The sequence below is a fragment of the Pyrus communis genome, chromosome 1 (assembly GCF_041283825.1).
Source record: "Pyrus communis isolate YQ-2024b chromosome 1, ASM4128382v1, whole genome shotgun sequence".
NCBI classification, from domain to species: Eukaryota; Viridiplantae; Streptophyta; class Magnoliopsida; order Rosales; family Rosaceae; genus Pyrus; species Pyrus communis.
The window spans coordinates 15,093,106-15,115,194 of NC_142565.1; the positions used below are offsets into that span (position 1 = coordinate 15,093,106).

General features: G+C 41.4%; 1 protein-coding gene across 1 annotated transcript; it reads left to right on the top strand.

The window, feature by feature from the left end:
- The first annotated feature begins 20,894 nt into the window (after positions 1-20,894).
- On the top strand, positions 20,895-21,359 carry LOC148699231 (uncharacterized). The gene has a single exon (XM_088693467.1). It carries the CDS (start codon positions 20,895-20,897, stop codon positions 21,357-21,359), a length of 465 nt encoding a protein of 154 aa, XP_088549593.1.
- Positions 21,360-22,089: the final 730 nt, after the last annotated feature.

Sequence of the window (22,089 nt, forward strand, 5' to 3'; positions counted from 1 at the left end):
ATTCCCAGGCGCAAGCACTGTTTAGAAGCTGCGAAGGCTTGAAGATGGACTATCTGGCGAGAGTTGGCTCGGTGCGGCGAGGCATCATGGACGATTCGCATCTTCGCTTCTCAGACTTATCTTACCTTATAAGTCTTCGCTCAGGGTATGTTTCTTTGCGGCAAGAAGATCGATGCATTGTTCAGCCGTATAGTCCCCACCGTTTCAGCAGGCAATTTGGTTTTGTCCAACATGTGCCAGGCAAGCTGAAGGAAAAAAAACAATTAGACTCTTTGTAAGCCGTGTATATGCATTGGGAGTCTTGTACCCATGCATGTACAAATGCTTCTGTCACCCTGCCGGCCAAAGACGAGTTCAAGAGTAGTCCAGTAACCCGTGCTTACGTAAGTTGGTGGTCAAAGGTATATTATGAGAATTTGGGGATGGCAAGTGGTACCAATTCTTCTCATTCACACCTTAATGTATTGAAGGAGGGGTGTTCTGTGGTTCCTACACAACTGATATCTTTTGATTGCGCGAGTGCTGCTACTTTGCAAGATAGACCAGTGGTTTTAGTCCCTTAATGCCCACGCTTGTCTTCTCAACATCTGGATGTATCTGAAGAGGCTGGTGATGAAGTTGATTCGCACAAAGATGGACTTGTTTTGCGGCAAGGTCAACAAGTTTTAAACAAGCGACGTCTTGAAGGCGCTCAGGCCGATAGCGATGTCAATTTTCGTCATAAGAAGAAAGACGTATGCATCTTCTTCTCTCTTATGACTTCTTCTGCTTTCATTGTTCTAGCTTTTGCTTCTAATAGCTTTCTTTGTTTTCTTTAGGTTGGGCCTTCTTGTTCTTTTGACTTGGCAACCACAGGTATTTATTCTTATACGGAGATGCTATTTGGAGGCGACCTATCTACAGGCGAGGAGATTGGGGATCCACCTGGTACAGAGCTTATCCCAAGTTCGTCAAATTTCGCAAGTTTGCCATGTGTAGGTGGAGGCATGCAAGATCCCGTCATGCGTTCTACACCTTTGCCAGCTAGCTCTGAGATCTCTCTGAGAGGTCCAAACCTTAGTGGTACTGAGCAGCTTATTCATCGCATCAATCTTCGTGCGGCAATGGATATCAAGAGCCATATTGATGGGAGGATTTCAAAATGCCCGTCGGAGGACCTTGCGTTGCTTAAGGAGGACTTGTCGAAACTTATTTCTGCAATTGACAATCTTAACATTGATTCTTCATCCTTGAAGATCAAGATTGCCGAACTTATGACCGCCTCAACTGAGTATTCTTCCTTGCGTGTTATTTCCTCGAAGAAGTTGAGTCCAGATGTTAGAGCTCACCAACTTGCTGCAATAGACTTGTCACTAACCCAAGCCCGGTCTTCTCAGCAAGCTGCTTCGGGAGATTATCAATCTACAGAGACTTCTTTAGCTTCCGTCCGGGTACGTCTAGATACGTTGATGCGAGAACAAGAACAGCTGGGCATCGAGGCATCAAAACTTACAAGTGTTCTCGGGGAGCAGGGAGCTACACTTTCTCAATGCCAAGAGGAGATTTCACGCCTAGAACAAGAGAAAGACATGGCTATGGAGTTGCCCATCCTGTCTTTCACCGAGGTAGAGACTTTGAAGGCTTTGGAAGGCTTGCTTGAAGACCGCCTCCTTAGTGTTAGGGACATAGTTTTCGAGTAGTGTCTTCTGCCTTTTTTTTTTTTTGTAATCAGACTTTTTTCCTTTAAAGAAATAAAATGTTTGCATTCTTGAATTTGCTTTTTATTCTTCAAAGTGTTTTTTTTTTTTTTTTTTTTTTGAGGTGACTCTACTTGAAGTTTTGAAGTTTCAAGTTGCCTACGTACTCTTCCAAAGAAGAGATCAAGTCATAACGTAGTTCAAATGAGTGATGGTTTTGATGATGATTTTGCCGTACACAGTTTATGCTCTTGCGGGCCAGGAGCGTGGTGCGTTTGCTTTAGGGGTAGTAGCGCTTCAAAAATCTGCCGTTGATGGGGCCGATCTCCAACCCGTCTTCTGCCATGATTAAGTAGGCGCCATTAGTGTAGATCTCTTGTATTACATAGGGTCCATCCTACTTTGATGTGAACTTGCTTTTTGTCTTATGAGTTGTAATGATAGGCCTACGCAATGCCAGCACGAGATCTCCGGCTTGGAAAGACCTTGGGCGGACTTTCTTGTTGAATGCCTTGGCTAACCGTGCTTGGTAGCATTCCAAGTGTTGTTGAGCTTCGAGCCTTCTCTCATCCAGTGCTTCCAACTCCTGAAGGCGCAACTTTGCATTTTCTTCATCAGTCAAGCCTTCTTGTATAACCATCCTTAGTGAGGGGATTTGACTTTCAAGCGGTAGAACAACTTCTACGCCATATACGAGAGAATAAGGTGTAGCTTGGGTAGGAGTCCTATGTGTAGTCCTATATGCCCAAAGTGCTTCACTTATTCTTTCATGCCAGTCTCTCTTTGTTCGGCTGATTACCTTTTTGAGGAGGTTGCACAGCGTCTTGTTGAATGCTTCCGCGAGGCCGTTGGCCGGAGCATGATACATGGAAGACTTGTGCTGCTTGAACTTGTATTTGTCGCAAAGCTCGTCCACGAGTCGGTTGGAGAACTGTTTTCCGTTGTCAGTGATAATGTAGCGAGGCACCCCATATCGGTGGATGATATGCTCCTTGATGAAACGAACAACAGTTTCCTTTTTTACTTCCGTTAAAGGTATGGCTTCAGCCCACTTGGAGAAGTAATCTGTTGCAGCTAGGATGTAAGCTTCCCCTGCAGATGACTTTGGCGTAATTGGTCCTACAACGTCCAATCCCCATGCGTCGAACGGCCATGAAGCAACTGTAGGGTGTAATGGTTCAGGCGGTTGATGTATGAAGTTGGCGTGGAATTGGCAGGCTTGGCACCTTTTGGCGTGTTCCAGGCAGTCCTTTACCATACTCGGCCAGTAGTAACCCATTCTTTTAAGATGGAAATGTAGCTTTGGTCCAGATTGATGTGCCCCACACACACCTGAATGTGCTTCTTCCATGGCTTGATTAACTTCTTCCTCACCTAGGCATCTCAGGAGCAGTCTTTCAAAAGAGCGTCGGTAGAGTGTTCCTTTGTAGTAAAGGAAGCGAGGTGCTCGTCGACGTATTTCGGAACGGTGTCTAAGATCATCTGGAAGCTTTCTGTGCTCTAAGTAGTCGATCAGCGGCTGTCTCCACTTTTCAGCATCGACTGGAAGTACTGAGACGACATTTGTATCATCTAGTGACATTTTATTAACGAGCGGAATCACCCATCTTTGGCAAACTGGCACGTCTACAACTTCATCTTTTCCTAGTGTCATACTCGAGGTTAGATTGGCGAGAGCGTCCGCTATTTGATTTTCCTTTCTTGGCACATGTTCTAGTGTCACAGCTTCGAACTTTTGTAACAGTTGGGTCGCTAGCCGGAAGTATGGGACGAGATCATCCTTCCTCACCTCATACTCAGTTAAGAGTTGATTGATTATGAGCTTGGAATCGCCATATACCTCAAGAGCTGTGATTTCCATGTTGATCGCCATTTGGAGCCCGATGATCAATGCTTGGTACTCAGCAACATTGTTGGAGCATAGCTCATTCAGTTGGAATGAGTAAGGTAGTATGTGCTTTTGTGGTGACATGAATACTACTCCTACCCCCGCTCCGTCTGCTCGTGCGGATCCGTCGAAGAATATTGTCCATGTCGGGAAGATGTCGATGTAGAACACCTCCTCGTCAGGAAAGTCGTCTGAGATTTTCCAATCAGCCGGGATTGGATGATCGGCAAGGAAGTCTGCTAGCGCTTGTCCCTTGACAGCTTTAGCTGGGACGTAGATGATCTCATATTGATTAAGAAGCAAAGCCCATTTAGCGAGTCGCCCTGTCAAGACTGGCTTAGTCATAACGTATTTGACAGGGTCGGCTTTAGCAACCAAGTGGATGGTGTAAGCATGCATATAATGTCTGAGTTTCTGAATGACAAACACCAAAGCGAGGCACATCTTTTCTATTGGGGAATAGTTCAACTCAGCGCCGGTGAGAGTTCGACTGAGGTAGTAAAATGCTCATTTTCTTTGGGATTCATTCTCTTGCGCCAAGAGTGCTCCGATTGAACTTTCCTGAGCAGCAATATACAATATGAGTGGTTTCCCGGGCACAGGTGCCCCCAGGACAGGTGGACTTGACAAATATTTCTTTATGCTTTCAAAAGCATTATGGCATGCTTTGTCCCATACGAATGGAACATCTTTCTTCATAAGGCGACTAAACGGTTGACAACGCCCTGAGAGGTTGGAGATGAAGCGTCTGATGAAGGCTAGCCGTCCTTGTAGACTTTTCAGCTCGTGCAGGTTTCTTGGCTCGGGCATGCTTTGAATGGCCTTGATCTTTGATTGGTCTACTTCAATACCACGGTGCTTGATGATGAAGCCGAGGAATTTTCCAGAGGTGACGCCAAACGTACACTTTAACGGGTTCATCTTGAGGTTGTATTTTCGCAGCCTTTCGAACACTATTCGCAGATCCTTCAAGTGGTCTGATCTTTTCTTCGTCTTAACCACCACATCATCTACGTAACATTCTACGTTTTTGTGTAGCATGTCATTGAAGATTTTCTGCATTGCGCGTTGATACGTAGCTCCAACGTTCTTTAGACCAAAAGGCATCACCTTGTAGCAGTAGATACCTTTTGGAGTACGAAAGGCTGTTAGTTCCTCGTCTTCGAGGGCCATGCGAATTGGATTGTACCCAGAAGAGCCATCCATGAATGATAATGCCTCATGGCCAGTGGTTGCATCCACCATGATTTCAATGATTGGCAAGGGGAAGTCATCTTTTGGGCAAGCATCGTTGAGGTCCCGGAAGTCTACGCAAACACGTATTTGTCCTGATTTCTTAAGGACAATGACGATGTTGGAGATCCACTTGGGGTATTGTACTTCTCGAATAAAGCCTGCTTCGATTAGCTTGTCAATCTCGACCTCGATTTGTGGGATAAGCTCAGATCCATAGCGTCTTTGAGTTTGCTTTATCGGCCGTGTTCCAGGCCTGACCGCAAGATGATGAACAGCGATGATAGGGTCCAGGCCGGGCATTTCTTTGTAGGTCCAGGCAAAGACGTCTTTGTACTCTAACAACAGCTGATAATACTCCTCTATCTCGTCTGTACTTAATAATGCACTTACGAAGATAGGCTTTGGTTCCTTGCTTGTACCTAAGTTGAGTTCCTTGAGATCATCGATCGTGGCTTGCCCTCCATCTTCGAGCTGTGGTGGTGCAGCAGTGACATCTTCCTCGGGGATTTCGTCTTCTTTACCTTCTTGAACTGTGATGTGGAAAACATCTTGGATCTCCTCTTCAGTGCTGTTTTCTCGAGCTTGTTGGCATAAGGATTGTCTGGTGTCGTTAAGCCTCTTGAAGACAGAGGTTCGGTCTTGACCACCAATGCGATTAAGCACTGCAGTTCTGGAGGTTGAATGGCTCATCCTATCGAAGACCGACGTCCGAGGGGAGGGTTTAGGCTCTTCTTGGTCTCGTTCAATGCTCACGTTGATGTGTTGAGCGCTAGTGTTTTTCGCTTTGTTTGAAATCATCACAGGTGCATTTGGTGTGAAACCAAGTCCGGCTTTGTTGTTGTCAACTCTGTAACCATGCTCCTTCAACTTCTTTTGAGTTTTGGTGAGGTTACGTCCTTCGTCATTGACAGTGTTTGAAACCTTCTTTCCAGCCACCGCAGAAGAAGTGAGGTCGTACCCGACCCTTGACATGAGTTTGTAGGCGTTAGGGTCGAAACCTTCCTCGGTCCTCTTGGTTGGAAGAAAGCTTGATTCCACCTTCTTTGGTAGAGCTTTTATGAAGCCTTGTGGTAGTCTTGCGACCGTAGCACCCCCTAGCTGTGTCAAAGGAAAAACTGCATTTGTCTTGAGCAACTTCAGATTATCCGCGTGCCACTGTGTGTCGGCTTCTCTTGTTCCAGTTTCGAATGGAGATTGACCATTCTTTCTTCTTGACATCGAGATATATCGAAATATGGGTGCGTTCGGTCCTTCTGACGGCATCCTACTCCCTTTGGTTGTTGCAGGTTTAGCAAACTCGTCATCGTCTTTGCTTGAAGATGGCACGGCCTGCTCTTTTTGCTTTTTAGGCATGACTTGCCACTCCTGCTTTTTAGGTGCTGCTTTGCCCGTGGATCTGATATCTTCCGGAAGGGCTTCGGGTACCATGTCTTCATCCATGTAGAACTTGGCGTCTGCAAAGTGTGATTCAGCTTCGGTGAATGGCTTGGTATCACCTTGGATCACCTTCACTCCTTCTTGGTAAAATTTTAGGCATTGATGAAGGGTGGACGGCACTACCCCATTTGCGTGGATCCAAGGTCTTCCTAAGAGCAAGCTGTAGGAAGTTCTTGCATCAATCACGTGGAATATCGTGCTTGATTTGAGTTCACCCATGGTCATCTCTACTCGGATCATGCCCATCGCCCTTTGTCCTCCTTGGTTAAAACCCTGGATCAGCAGACGGCTCAGGGATAGTTCATTCACCTTGATGCCGATTATGGTCATTGTTGATTTTGGCATGATGTTTATGGCCGACCCACCATCCACAAGCATGCGGTTGACTTTGTATTCCCTTATGTACCCGGAGACGAAGAGAGGACGGTTGTGAGGCTTTGATCCCAACAGTAGGTCTTCGTCAGTGAAGTTAATTGCGTCATGGATAGCACAACATGTGGCACATTCATGTGGCTGAAGCTTCGAGCCTTCGTCGTTACTTTCTTGCACTTCGTGGTCGTCGGGACCTGCCAAGACTGCTGCTAGTGCTCTTCGCATCTTTTTTGGCAATGGTAGCGCTTCCTCGATGCTAAAGTGTGTTGGCAGACCTTCTCCAGGTGTAAGGGTCTTTTCTACCTCAGTGGCGATAGCTTTGCCTTTTGAGGGTTTTTCTATTTCTACTTCAACCATGTGACAGGCCACAGTAGTGCTCTGTTGGAAAAAGTCATTCGGGAAGTATTCATGTAAGGAAACGGGAATGCGTGGCCCCTGCTCTGTAGGTTCCCCAACATATGTTGTCTTATCATGTTTTATGTTTATTTTAGGCTTCGCATTGTTGCGGCCGTGGTGATTTCTTCTTTGTTCCACCTTTGGCTGTATGACTCGTGGTCTTGGTTTCCTTGTCTTTTTGTAGGTTACCAATATCCATCCTTCTTCATCATCAGCATGTGCATCTTGGTCGCTTCTCTCCAGTGATGGTTGTGTAGGAGGTGCCGTGCGACTTGAGCATTCACGGGAATGGTCAGGTGTCGTTTGGAGAGGCACAGGATCAAATGATCCAAACGCAATTGTAGTGGTATGCGTTGCGGCCGTGTCCTCAAGGTCGAGCTCAATTTGCCCTTGTTGTGCTAGCTTCATGATGAGTTCTTTAAGAACGAAGCACTTGCCAACAGGATGGCTCACTATACGATGGTACTTGCAGTATCTAGGATCGTTTGTGCGATTCATTTCTTCAGGACGCTTGCATTCGGGTAGCTCGATCACCTTTTTTTCCAGCAAGTCATCTAACATGGCAGCCATGTCAGAGTCAGGAAAAGGGTACGTTTTCTGTTCCAACTCTCTCAATGTGCTCTTGTATCTGTCTTGGGTGCGAGAAGGCTCATTTGTCTTTATCTCTTTCGCTTTCTTCTTGGAGGAGATCTTGATGGGCGCTGATGAGGTCTTGATGGGCGCTGAGGAGGTCTTGATGGGTGCTGAGGGGGTCTTGATGGGGGTAGTGTTGACGGTGAAAGCTTCCTTAGCGGGTTTCTTCCCGGTCTTGTCTACATTTGGGGCGAATACTTTATCCTTATTGAAGTTAGTAATCGGCTCCTTTTTCCCGTGATTAGCGATACTCAGCTCCATGTCGTGGGAACGGGTTGCTAACTCTTCGAATGTTCTTGGTTTTATGCCTTGGAGGATGTAATGTAACCCCCAGTGCATGCCTTGAACGCACATCTCAATGGCAGAGGTTTCAGAAAGCCGATCTTTGCAATCCAGACTTAAGGAGCGCCATCTATTTATGTAGTCGACGATAGGTTCATCTCTCCACTGTTTCGTACTGGTCAGCTCTAGCATGCTTACAGTACGACGAGTGCTGTAGAAACGGTTGAGGAATTCCCTTTCTAGCTGGTCCCAACTGTTGATAGACTCAGGTTCGAGGTCAGTGTACCAGTCAAAAGCGTTACTTTTCAGCGAACGCATGAACTGTTTGACGAGGTAGTCTCCCTCTGTCCCAGCATTGTTGCAAGTTTCAATGAAATGGGCAACATGTTGCTTCGGGTTGCCTTTTCCATCGAACTGCATGAATTTTGGGGGCTGATAACCCCTTGGCATTTTCAAAGCATCAATCTTCTTGGAGTAAGGCTTTGAGTACAGTACGGAGTCATGCGAGCTTCCTTCGTACTGTGCCTTGACAGTGCTTGCGATCATCCTGTAGCTGCTGGATAGAGAGAGATCCCATGAATGCCGTTGCTTGGTCTAGCTTCGGCTTCTCTTCAACTTTCTCCGCTGGTGGCTCCTCTTCTTCGTCGTCTTCTTTCTTTAATAGGCCAATATTTGGGTCGACTTTCACGTCGGGCAGCGCATCTAGTTGGTTGACAAGTGCGGCAATCTGCAAGTCATTCTCTTCCACAGTCCGTGTGAGCCTTACGATTGCTTCATTCATCTGAGCTAGCTGCTCCTCGATTGAAGTTGCTCCAGTGGTCATGACTTGTATGGTTGTACTGCCGCTTGAATCAGCGTCGGAGAGTAGGGACTCTGAGTATTTCTTCGGGCTTTCCCCCCTTGATGCCCTTAGAGAGGCTAGGGTGATCACAGGCTCGTAGCTCAGGTGCTCTTGTTCCTTTGACAGAGTCAATGCAGGGGCGGAAGCCGCGGCAAAAAGAGCTCTTGCCTTACTTCGGGTTATGATGCCTGAAATATCACCACTTGCGGCGATGATGTTCTTGTTCTTTGCTTTGATTGCAGGAACAGCTTGATCCTTTCTTGATGCCATTTGCGTTTTTCGATGATTGGAGGATAGAGATGAGAGGTAGAGAGATCCCACCGGGCGTGCCAAGTTTGTAAACACGAAAAATTCCTGAAAACAAGAAACAAGAAACCGTGTACAAAATATATTTTTTTTTTTGTGTTTAATGATTTTGGGGTTACAATCTCTTTGTAATTTGATCCTCTGATTCTATCTTCGTAGGGTGTAGGTTTGTGGATGAGCTGTTGATCCAAAGGGCCGTCGAGGCTTGATCTAGGGATGAACAGTTGATGAACGGATCTTCAAGGGGCGTTGGGCTTGATCTTGAAGAATGGGTGTATGGGTTTGTGAATGAGCTGTTGATCCAAAGGGCCGTCGGGGCTTGATCTAGGGATGAACAGTTGATGAACGGATCTTCGAGGGCTTTTGGGCTTGATCATGAAGACTGGGTGTATGGATTTCTTCAAGGGCTTTTGGGCTTGATCTTGAAGGTTGATGGATGAGCGGATCTTCAAGGGCTTTTGGGCTTAATCTTGAAGAACGATTGGATGTGTGGATTTGTTGAGGTTGTTGATCCAAAGGGCCGTTGGGGCTTGATCTTAGGATGAACGGATGATGAATGATGAACACTTCTCTTCAAGGGGCCGTCGGGGCTTGATCTTGAGTTGGTGGAAGTTCTTCAAGGGCCGTTGGGGCTTGACCTTGAAGGAGGATTTGACGAAAAACGAAGAGTGTTTTCTTGATCCTTCAGGATTTGCTTGAGAGCTTTAGAGTTTCAAGGCTTCAAGGTTTTGGTGTGATGTGAATTCCCTTCTTTCTTTCTCTTCTTCATTTCTTTCTTTTTTCCTTTTTCTTAAAATGAATGCCTTGGCTTCCTATTTATAGAATTCCAAAACTTGATTTTTGGATTTAAATAATCAGATGAAATAAATCATTTCTGCCAGGTAATGACACGTGTCCTATTTGATGACTTTTCCAATTTATTTCAATTTTTCGTTGAGTCACACGCTACATGTAAAATTTATGTGACACGTGAGCGTTGAAATTTTAATTATTGGTCAACATTCCCTTCACCGAAATTTCGATGTCCACAAATATACTATAAAACTTTAGGATTTAGAGACTACGAATATGGGCTGACTAATCAAAGCCTCTTATTCCCTAAAAGCTTAAGTAATTATAAAGGGTAATCTATTAAAAAAATATATATATTAGAACAAGTGTTGCTTTTTAGACTTGGCACACTTGGGTGTAGTATGATCATCAATTGATATGGGTTACAATCTGGTTACATTGAGTTTGGTTAGTCGGGTTAGGTTGGGTTGGGTTAGGGATGGACGGCCAAATGATCAACCCAACTCAACCCAATCAATGAATGGGTTAAAATTGGGTTTAACCCAGCTTGTTCGGGTTTAAAGTCAAGTTGGACATGAATGGGTTTGAAAGGACCCAACCCAAATTGCACCCCCTATGTATGGGGAATGAACTCAAGCAATAGATGCCACATGACACATGCTTTTCTTAAGTTAGTTGCCTCAAATCTTAAATAACTCAAGTTTTTTTCTCATTCTTTGTTGTGCCAACTTTGCGATGATATTCCCCTCACTTTTAGGCGCATGTTTAATTATTTGTAATGGACGAGAAGAAATGTATATCAAAAGAGTCGAGGATGAGTGAGAAAGAATGGATATAGAGCACATTAATAATTTTCATTGTTATTCCATACTTGAAAATTCATTTTTCATGTATGTTATTCCCAAAATCGATGGGATCCACCTACGTTGTTATTAAAAGGATAAAGAAAATGATACTCATTCATTGCAAATTCATTTCTTATGAATAGACATCTACTTAAAATAACCTTATGTTCTAATTTCTATCCGGAGATGTAATTTTAAATGACGTACTCATCCTGGTTAGTTGAATTCAACTTTCTGTACATTTGACTAAGAAAAACTGAAATTTGAATAGAAAACAACATGAATCAATTCATAATCAAATTCGATTATGAAAGTCCTAGGATGGGTACTAATTTAACTTAGAAATATAAATAAATTCTAACTTAAAACTAATCCAAATTAAGGTTTAAATTAATTAGTTATGCAAACCAAATCCTACACAAATAGTCAGAATAAATATAAAGAGTATGCACATGATGTAGGATTTAACGAGGCAAAACCTACTACTGGGAAAATCCTTGGGCTACCAAGCCAGAAAGCACTAAGAAAGAAAGAATACATAGACTTACAAGAACTCATAAACTAGACAACCATACTAGTTGGCAGCTTTGTCTTCCGCTTTGCTACTCGATCTTTCGTCGGTCTTCGAGTTGAAGTGGCACAATACTAACGTGATCGTCGATCACCTTTTCCTCGAACTTTGCAAGATACTAACTCGATCATGCAGAATGTTTATATGATGAAGTGTTTGTTTGAAAAACAATCAATTACGAAAATCACAAGGCACATTTTCTTAATTGACATTCAATTAACAACTTAAATGAAAACAACATGAAAATAATATTTTCTCTTTAAACACGCATGCTATTGAAACCACAAGATGGCAGCAACATAAAAATTATTTTTCATTTTATCAAAACACAAAGCTGATGCCGATGCTTTTAACAAAAAACCAAATATTCATGCATATGCGGCTTGACTTCTTCAAGACTCTGACATCTCTTATAAAGACTCAAAGCACCGCACGATGCAAACCGATAAGAACGCAATCCATGTAATCAGATGACTCCCACCAACATGCAATCAGATAAGTCCCAATGCAATCAGATTGCTTTTGAAAGTGTGTTTTAATAATTGATATAGAAGGGATACGTCATTTAAAAGAGATAAAACACACAATGGTCAAGAGTCCTATTCAAAATACAATAACATGAGATAACAGGTGAATGTAGTTGAATGCATGCGTGCACACGTACCTGAATAAGTATCTTGTTTACATAACATCTTTGCATCGAAAGTGTGAGATACATCCTTAGACTTAAACAATTTTAATTGAAAATATGTAACAAATCTAAGTTATTACAGATTCAGGCATTTTGTCAAGAATTGCCAATTTTGCTCTAACAGATTACCTTGACGAATCAAGACTATGTTAGAATACATCTGACATCTCATTCATCAGTTTCCTCATTTTCTATTAATCACGTATACAGAGAGAGATAAATATGATTGTTGATGGATTAATAGTAAATTTAGTGTTGTGGTCTACATTGTTAAAGGGAGAGAGAGAGTGCGGCAAAGAAAGATGGAGAAGGGCTTGAGGAATTTTGTGTATGTTATTTTTCATGCCTTGTACCTTTATTTATAGTACACATGATAAGATTCTTTGCCTTACAAGTAATACAATCATAAAGAGATAGAATCTTATACTATCATAAATACAATCTATTAGTGATTTACACAACCATATGTGTAAATACTTATGTAGATATCGCATTAGATCTTTAGAAAAATGTAGAAGCAATTGATGAAGTCATCTCATTTGATCAACACAAATAGCAAACACGAGTTTCTAATGGGGATTGCATCTAGGAGTAAGTCTCACCAAAATTTGGTTATGGTAAAACCCAATGAGTTCAACGCATAGTCTGAGGAGAAAAGATTAGTTAATGCAACATGTTGATACTTAACATCTTCAGGACATAAGCACTAGAAAATGCACTTAAGAGTATGACCAGCTTAGGGAAAATGCTTCTGGTCTAAGGAAAAAAGAGTACATTAAGGTCAAGTAAGTATACTTCATGATACAACCTTAAGTTCGGCAAAACTCCTCATGAGAACTACAAGCGTTGCAAATGAGATAGTGCATAACAATTCCTCGAACAAGCTTCTGGATGGTTGACTTTGACTGTGACTACGTAAAGAGGTCGACAAAGCTCTCTTGGGATCAGATTAACTTGACTTCAATCTTTGCTGATGTGAGAAGGGTGGAATATGCTTGGTGTTAACTTTTTTTTTTATATTTTTTATATTTTTTATTTTTATGGATGAAATCCACATATATTTTGAATATGCTCGACAAGAGCTCTCAACCATATCTATCATGTGTGATGTAGTGAGGTCCGTTCATGTTAGAAAGATTCAAGGATTTCGTAACTAAGGTCTATTTCACAAATTTTCAAGATATTGCGGCATTCCCTAAAGGTAAAGACAACTATTTGGGAGTGTGTCTTGTGCGGGTTTGATAAGACAATTATGGTCATTCGGATGCTAAATGCTAAATGAGATCCTTTCAGTTCTAAAAGGATGAAGAAGAGGTTTTGGAGTGTCACGCCTCGCCCCCGAAATATATGTTTTCGGGAGTTAATTATAGTAGGCCCAACTTACAATCATAGTTAATTTATTTCCATTAATCACATTTCTCTAAGTCAATGATTCAAATTCGTACAAGCTATCCATATTTTTTTAAATGTCAAAACATATCTTTAAATTCACTTTCATTACTCATCATTCTCCAAATAATTTCCTTCATCCCACGTAATCCATAACCATTAATCATTTACCAAAACATACAATTTCACTTACAATTTAGAACCATTTCCTTCTCTTAGATCAAAATTCCATCTAAACATTAATTCTCAATTATTTAAGGCTGCATCTAACCTCTGTTAGACTGCTTACGTACCCTTGAGCGGGATCAAGCCTTTCGTAGTTCACATTTCCAAAATTCAAACCAAATCCGAATATTTTCAATTAATCCAATATATATGTACCACAATTGTGTTAATATTCAAACCATAGTAGATAGACCTCAAAAGCATAATTAGAATAACGAAATTTGCATAAAAACACAATGTTAGCTCCCTGGCCGTGCGCCGCCACAACTTGCCGGAAAATTCAATTATTTCTAAAAACTACCAAATTTTATAGGGTTGTAGATCTCAATGAATGGAGCAAGTTTCATACCCGCAGCCAAGTCCAATTTGGCCGGGGAACCCCTCAAATTGGTCACGAACCGTCGGAAACCCTTGTTTTTGGGTGTTCTTGATTTGACTCCAAAACAACTCCTACGCCCCAACCAATGCATGGGTTTTGTTCCAGGTCTCAAGGGGAGTCTACTAGTAGTGGTAATTCGATGACATTATTTCACAATTTGGTGGATTTCGAACAATCACCGCCGCACCCACCGGTGTGTTTTTCCCAAATTTTAAGGTCAAATCTCATGATTTTTAGGGTGTAATAGGAAGATGTGAGTTTATGGAGAGTTTCCCAAGTGGTGGTTTGATGGGATTCGCCGGAAAAAACGTTAAAATCCATCGGAAATGGCAAGAACACCGACCGGGTCGGGTCGCCTCTTCACGGGTCAGGGGTCCTCGCACCCCTCTTTCTCTCATTTTCCGTCATTTCTTTCCTCTTCCATTGGTCACCCTCGCCTCTTTCCTTCTTCCTTTCCCTCCTTTCTATTCTTTTCTTTCAATCTCAGTCGTCCATCATTTATTTTCCTTTCATCACAGCCACACATGTGACATAACTTATTGCTCTAGATTTCTGGAGTCTTCTAAATGGAATTAAAATTACCAATATATCCCTGACTTTAAACGTTAATAACTTCTTCGTTATAACTCCGTTTCACAAACGGTTTGCGCCTACGCATTCGTGATATCGAGCTATATTCAAAAATATAAATTGTGACCTCCAAAGGTCTACGGATTTTAATTAATTAATTTCCAAGCGTCAAACTTCGTAACAAGTTTAATTTAAAACTAAACTCAAGTAAATTAATATAATTCCTCAAAAAATAACATAAAATCTCAATAATCCAACAAATTTTAAAATTTCCCAATTCTATTTCCATAACCCTAAATTGATTTATTTTTGATTCTCCTCCGCATATTCATATATTTAAAATTTTAGGGTATTACATGGAGCCTGAATTTCTATACCTAAATGCAATTAGTGCTTTATTGTATTAAGCTCAGTGCATTAGACCAGACATCTCATCCGCTAGTCAAATTGTTAGTTATAAACTTTGTTGATCGAGTTGAATTTTCTATTACAAACTAAAAAATGCGAAAAGTTCAAAACCAAATGGAGGCCCATTTTATTTCAGGTATTGCTTCGTGTTTGTTAATCACTCTTCGCGCGCCAATTAGAACACCTCCACCGTGCTAAATAGCCCGATGGACAGGCTTCTTCACCAACCCAATGGCCCGAGCTGCATGCTCCAGCCTACAGAGGCGTGTGGATGAAAGGGGGCCTGAGTGATAGGCCTGTGGGGAGTCGCTGGCCCGAGAGCCTAGAGTGCATATGATGCAAGGCTGACGTCAGGACGACGTCAGCCACATTTTCTCTCTTTTGCATCAGGCACGTGCGCTTCAAGCACGTTTGGCTGGACGTAGTCCGACACGGTTTTAGACGTGGGGCCCGCGGCGCTTTTCTGAAATGTTACCATTGGGGAGGCCACGTGGCTTCCCCACGTCCGTTGGATTTCAACGACAACATTTTATGGACCGTTGGATTTCCAACGGTAAAAAAAATTTAAAACCCTATTTAATTTCAGCCGTTGGATCTGAGATCAACGGTCCACGTTATTTAGCTTTATAAATAAAAAAAACAGTTTAAAATTCTAAAATCTTATCGTTGTGCCACGTGGCACAATCTGGAGTGTTGGAATTCAATTTTTTTTTAATCCAACGGCAGAGATTAATTATGTGACTAAAAAAATTAAAAAAAATGTAAAAATTTAATAAAAATCCAAAATTTTTTTTTTTTGATTTTACTTTTCTATAAATACCTTCTCATTATCTTCTACCTTACACCACAATTTCATATTTTGTCAACTAGTTTCAACCACATTCCTATCTTTCTCTCAAAGTTTCAATCCAATTTTTTTTTCCAACAAAATGACTAATGATGTAGGTATGAATTGGACGCTTATTGAAGATGTTACGTTGTGTACTAGCTGGGTTGAAGTTACTCATGATCCGATTACGGGTAATGAGATGCAGTTGCGAGAAATATGGAGTCTTATTCATGCCAATTATCTTGAGAAAATTAGTGGGAAAAGAACCAAAGAATCGATGTCCAGTCGTTGGAGAATACTTAGCCAATCGTTTAGTATGTGGAGAGACGCCTTGGCACAAGTTAGTAGTAATCTTCGAAGTGGGGAAAATTTAGCAGACTATTTATTTGTTTGTACTATACCCAAACTTACATTACCTACTTTGATTATAATTATATCTTCTCCCGCATTGTGTAGACACTTCAAGTACAAGCTTGGTATAAGGCCAAAACCAAAAGCAAAAACAAATCATTAAACCGGTGGGAATGTTGAAATATTGCAAAGATTGTCCTAAATTCAGAGTTGTGTCTGTTGCTCCAGAAGTTTTCATGAACAACACCCCTCTACACTCTACGCCCAATCATGCCTTGCATGTTCATGAAGATGATGCAGAAGAAGTGCCCGAAACGCCCTCCTGAACAAGCGTCGAGGTCGACCCGTTATCCAATTAGGCCTCAAGGTAAGAAGGCTTCAAAGAGAAAAGGGAGTGCTTCCAAGAATGATTATGCAAAGTATATGGAAGAACTTGCTCACCAAGGTGAATTGACTTTGGCCCGGGAAATGGCTAAATTTGAGGCTGATAAGGCTAGAGAGGAGGTAAAAGTTGTAGCTGTTGAGAGAGAATTTCAAGCTAATGAGAAAGAAAGAGAGCTACTTAGGCAAGAAAAGGAAGAGATTAGAGAAGAAAGAAGGGCTCAACGAGATCGTGACATTATAAACACGCCTTTAGAATGGAAGTCTCCGAATTCTAAATATTTTTGGAATTCGGAGAGAGCAGACGTTGTGCGAAGGAGGCATGCAAGAGAAGTGAGAGCAAGAGGAGATGGTCCTAGCACCACAAGTGAAGATGATCTTAGCACCACAAATTGGTTAGATGATGATTTTCCATTCACGAGCCCATAATTTTCCAATCACTTTGTTTGTAATCGGAACCTATAATTTTCCAATCACTTTGTGTTGTAATTTCTTATCTATTGAAAAGAGTACTTTATTTAAACGAAGAATATATTTATTTAATTTGGTAATTTATTTAAACTAAGACAATCTTTATTCAAAGGACATAAACACACCAAATAAAATTACATAAACATACCAAACAATAAAAAAACTCACTAAATGAACTTAAAAAACACACCAAATAAAATTAGATAAACATACCAAATAATTAAAAAAAACTCACTAAATGAACTTAAAAAACACACCAAATAAAATTAAATAAACACACCAAATAAAAACAAACACATTAAATGAACTTAAGTATCTTGAGCTTGTTTCAATTTCCACTGGTGTTTTATCAAGTCAATTTGTCGGGCATTTTGCATATATGGCTCCTGAAGTGCAGTATATCGTTGAATGAGCCTTTCATTGTAACGTCCATCCATTTCTAATGGCTCGTGTTGCACGGGTTCTTCGGTGGCGTCATAAGCACAATATATTTGTGTTTTGAAATTGTTCATCGCGTCTGGCTCATAATCAACGACTTCATAATCGTACTCATCTTCCACAATCATGTTGTGAAGAATGATGCACGTCATCATGATGGATCGAAGCGACTCTAAATCAAACATTCTGGCAGCACCCCTGACAATCGCCTAGCGAGCTTGGAGGATACCAAAACAATGCTTCACATCCTTCCTGCACCCCTCTTGACAGCTTGCAAAGTGTTTTTCCTTTGCATTTCGAGGACGTGACACTGTTTTGACAAACGATGACCACCTTGGGTAAATGCCATCTGCTAGGTAGTATGGCCCATAGTACTTATGTCTGTTGACCTAGTATGTGACTCTTGGTGTTTTTCCTTGCAAAACATCGTTGAACATTGGGGATTGGGCAAGAACATTGAGGTCATTTTGAGCTCCCGAACCCCAAAAATAGTGTGCCAAATCCATGTATCAAAAGATGTCACCACCTCCAAATGATACTTTTTGCTCATTTTCTGTCCCCATAAGTGCCTTGCCATGCACTTGAACAGTTTTTTCAAGTCCAGTGCATACAGTTGATGCTTACACTTCCAATCATCCTAGGAAAACCTCGCATCTCGGCCTTCTTCAGAAGCCTTTGCAAGTCCATCTCAGTACGTCTCCGGAGGTACTCTACGGTGTAGATAGATTCGATTGCTCTGCAAAACCTCATTAAGGACTTAAGAATGGTTGATTTCCCCATCCTCGCTATCTTATCCACTTGGTATGCAGATGCTCCATATGCAATCATCCGCAAGGCAACTATAATTTTTTACTCAGGAAGGAGACCCATAACACCAAAAACATCATTATTTTGCACAAAGCAAGAATCATGGTTGCAAACAGCAATCATGATTTTGTTGAACAAATGTCATTCCATTCTAAAACAACGTCTAAAGTACGTATCAAGGAATGCACTGTTACAGACAAAATAATCATCTAAGAGATCCATACCTCGTCGTTGCCTGCTTCTATCAAGGTTTACGAAACGGCTGGACCTGCAGATCTGAGCCACAACTTGGATGACTTGACGGGATTGTGAGGCTCTTGCCATTCTTGCTTCATCATCTCTCCTTCTATGCTCCTCATCCTTTTCCATCTCATTTTGGGCCACCTGGAGATTGAACATTCCTTTTGATTGGTTAAACAATTCTTCCTCTTGTTGATTGATTTCCCACATCATCCTTGAAGAATAAGACATTGTAAGAAGGAAGCAGAAACTATGAATAATGATACATATTTTGATTTGGGTGAAGAAGGAAGCAGAAATTATGAATAATGATAGAGATCTTCAGAAAATTGGTGTGAGATTTTTTAGAATGGATGGTGGATTATATGGAGGATTCAGAAAGGATTAGGTTGTAAATAATGCCACGTGGCATGTCGTCATTCGTTAAAAATCTAATCGAAATATATTCTCAAAGATTTTAAACAGATTGTGACACGTGGCGCAACGTGATTGGTTAAAAATCTTATCGGAAATCTATCCTCAACCATTCTAAAAAGGTAACGACAAGTGGCACGATGACATTAGATAAAAATCTTATCGAAATCCATCACCAATAATTATCTTTTCGGATAATGACACGTGTCACAACGAGAACAAATAAAAATCTTATCCGAAATTACAAATAAAATTATTTTGTATTATTTTATAAATAAAAAAATACTAATATTTTATTGCCTATTGCCAGAGCTATTCAGTGTAGGGATAGAGATGCAAAAGGCAATTACTGTTCATTAAGTGCAGTTACTGTCACTGGATGAATTAAATGGCGAATAGCTTTGGGGCCTTTGTAAGACTATCTCCAATGGTGACCTAAAGCCTAAAAATATTTAGTCCAAAAAATTTAGGTTTTAGCCCAGAAACAGCTTTTCTACTCCAACCCTTCTGGCCTAAAATTTTAGCCCGAGATTATCAAATCATTTAGGGGTAGGACTTCACTATGAAATAATCTTCCACATTGTTGGTTCGCATTGGTTCCACATTGTTGGGTCATTTGTTTGGTACCTTCATTGTCGGTAAAATTCACACATCCTTGCTGTTATCGAATGTATCGCCAATATTTTGTCCTTTTCTCTTTCTCCTCTTTCTCTCTACAACATCAAATGGTCCAAAATCCAAAACCCTAACTGAATCCAATCACATAATCACAGAGCAACCCACCTCCCCAAAACAATGTCATTCACTTGCCACTAGCTCTTCGTAAATTCACCTTCGCGAGCTCGATTTGCCCTTTACATTGCCACCGCCTCTCTCCCCAAAACCCCCGCCATTCTCTCTCTCCCAATCACCACTCGCCGGTGTTTCCCAAGCTCAAACCACAATCCCGTGAATCCCCAAACTTTCAATTGCCATCAATTTCGTCTCCGAGTTTACAACTCTGATGCCGCTCTGTAACCAAACGACGCCGTCAGTGGTGCTTTCAATTTGGACTATTTCCTGTCGATTGCGGAGTTTTTGTGCATTGCGTCGTCGGTGGTTGTTTCGATGGGTTTCGCTGTGAATTGCGCGGCTATGAGCTTAAAGAAGACATCTTTTGTGGCAGTAGGGAACTGGGGTTTAGCGTCTGGGGCCCTAGCGTTGGTAATGGCTATTGGGATTGGGGCGTGGATTCGGTGGTTGCAGTGGAGGCGGATGTGCAGGGAGTCAGTGAAAGGTCGGATGAAGGTGAATTTGTTTGAGAGAATTGAGAAATTGGAGGAGGATTTGAGGAGCTTGGCCACAATCATTTGGGTCTTGTCAAGGCAACTTGAGAAATTGGGGATAAAGTTTCGGGTTAGGCCATCTCCAACTGAGGGCTGGCCAGATGACTCATTTTAGTCCTCTGGCCCTCCAAGATTCTCCAAGATATTAATATTTTAATGAACAGTACAGGGCCATATTTGCCTTCGTCTCCAACAGAGGGCCAGATGGCTCGTTTTAGCCTTGCCACAAAAAACCGTCTCCAACCGAGGGCCATAGGGCCAAACATAATTTATTATTTAAAAACTACAACTTAAATTCAAATCCAACGGCTAAGTGACGTCAGCTATCCGTTGGATTTGAATTTTTCTTTTGCTATAAATAGGGTGGATATTTGGGCTATAATTCACACAACTTTGAATTCAATCTATATCAATTCAATCTCTTTCAATTCAATCTTTTTCAATTCAAGTTTGCAATGAATTCCAACTTTGGATCCTCTTCGGATTCCAACTGGGGGTCCTCATCCAATTCCAAATTGGAAGCAAAATGGGCGCAAATGAGACTAGAAGATGAGGAGTCCGATGAAGAAGTTCAAGTAAGGCGCAACAAACAAAACAAAGCAACAGCCATGGCTATAGCCATGATGTGTCAGCCAACTGAGGAATAGCCTCAATGGGGTGGCTCTATTGCTGGTCGTTCTTACAAACCACGAAATAGAGCGATGTCACATGCCAATCTGATGAACAACTACTTCAACCCCAACTCCGTGTACACAGAAGAGGATTTTAGACGTTGTTTCCCGATAAGGTGTCATGTCTTCGAGCGTTTACTTTGTGATGTCCAGCAAGTCAATCCATACTTTCGACAGAAGCAGGACAGAGCAGGCCGCCCTAGTTTCTCACCTCATCAGAAGGTTATTGTTGCACTTCGAATGATGGCCTATGACTCCCCAGCTGATTCGATGGATGAAACCCATGGTATGTTTGAGTTTACATGCCTTGATACTCTTCAACAATTTTGTGACACAATTGGTCAGGTTCACAAAGACGAGTACCTCCGCGAGCCAAATCAAGAAGGTCTGAATCGACTCCTTAGCATTGCTGAAGACCGTGGGTTTTTGGGCATGATAGGGTCATTAGACTGCATGCATTGGGATTGGAAGAACTGTCTCATAGGATGGCAATGAGGCTTTAGCGGAAGGTCGAGAAAGCCAACTGTTGTGTTAGAGGCGGTTGCCTCATATGACACATGGATTTGGCATGCTTTCTCTGGAGTCCCTGGATCCCAAAATGACATTACAGTTCTTGGTATTCTACAAGCACGGTGGAAGATTATTAGCGAACCGGCAAGAGGGTGGAGTCGAGAAAATTTGGACTCCATCATGATGTCTTGCATCATATTACACAATATGATAGTGGAGGATAAGCAAGATGGGTATATTGATGGAGAGTTCGATGATGACCAAGAAGATCTAAATAGGTCAAGAAGGTCTCGTGCAAAAATATATGATGGGCCTAATTTGCCTTTCAATCCAAGAACTGGTAGTATCTCTATAAATGATTACATGAGGCGCTATAGAATGATACGTTCTCGTGCCACAAACAAGTACCTACAACATGATCTTGTTGCACATTTTTGGGCCAAAAGAAGCATGGAGTAGGCTTTTTAAGTTTTATGTTGTTAAATGTTTTTTAAAATGTTGTTTAAGTTTCATGTTGTTAAATGTTTTTTTTATGTTGTATAATTTGTATGCTGGTTAATGTTATTTAATGTTATTTCATATTGTTTAATGTTGTTTCATGTTACTTAATTTAATTTAATGTTGTATAATGGCTTAGGAAGTTATAGGAAAAAAAATATAATTTAAAAAAAATATGAAACAAATTTTGTAAAATAAGTTATAGAAAAAAATAGAA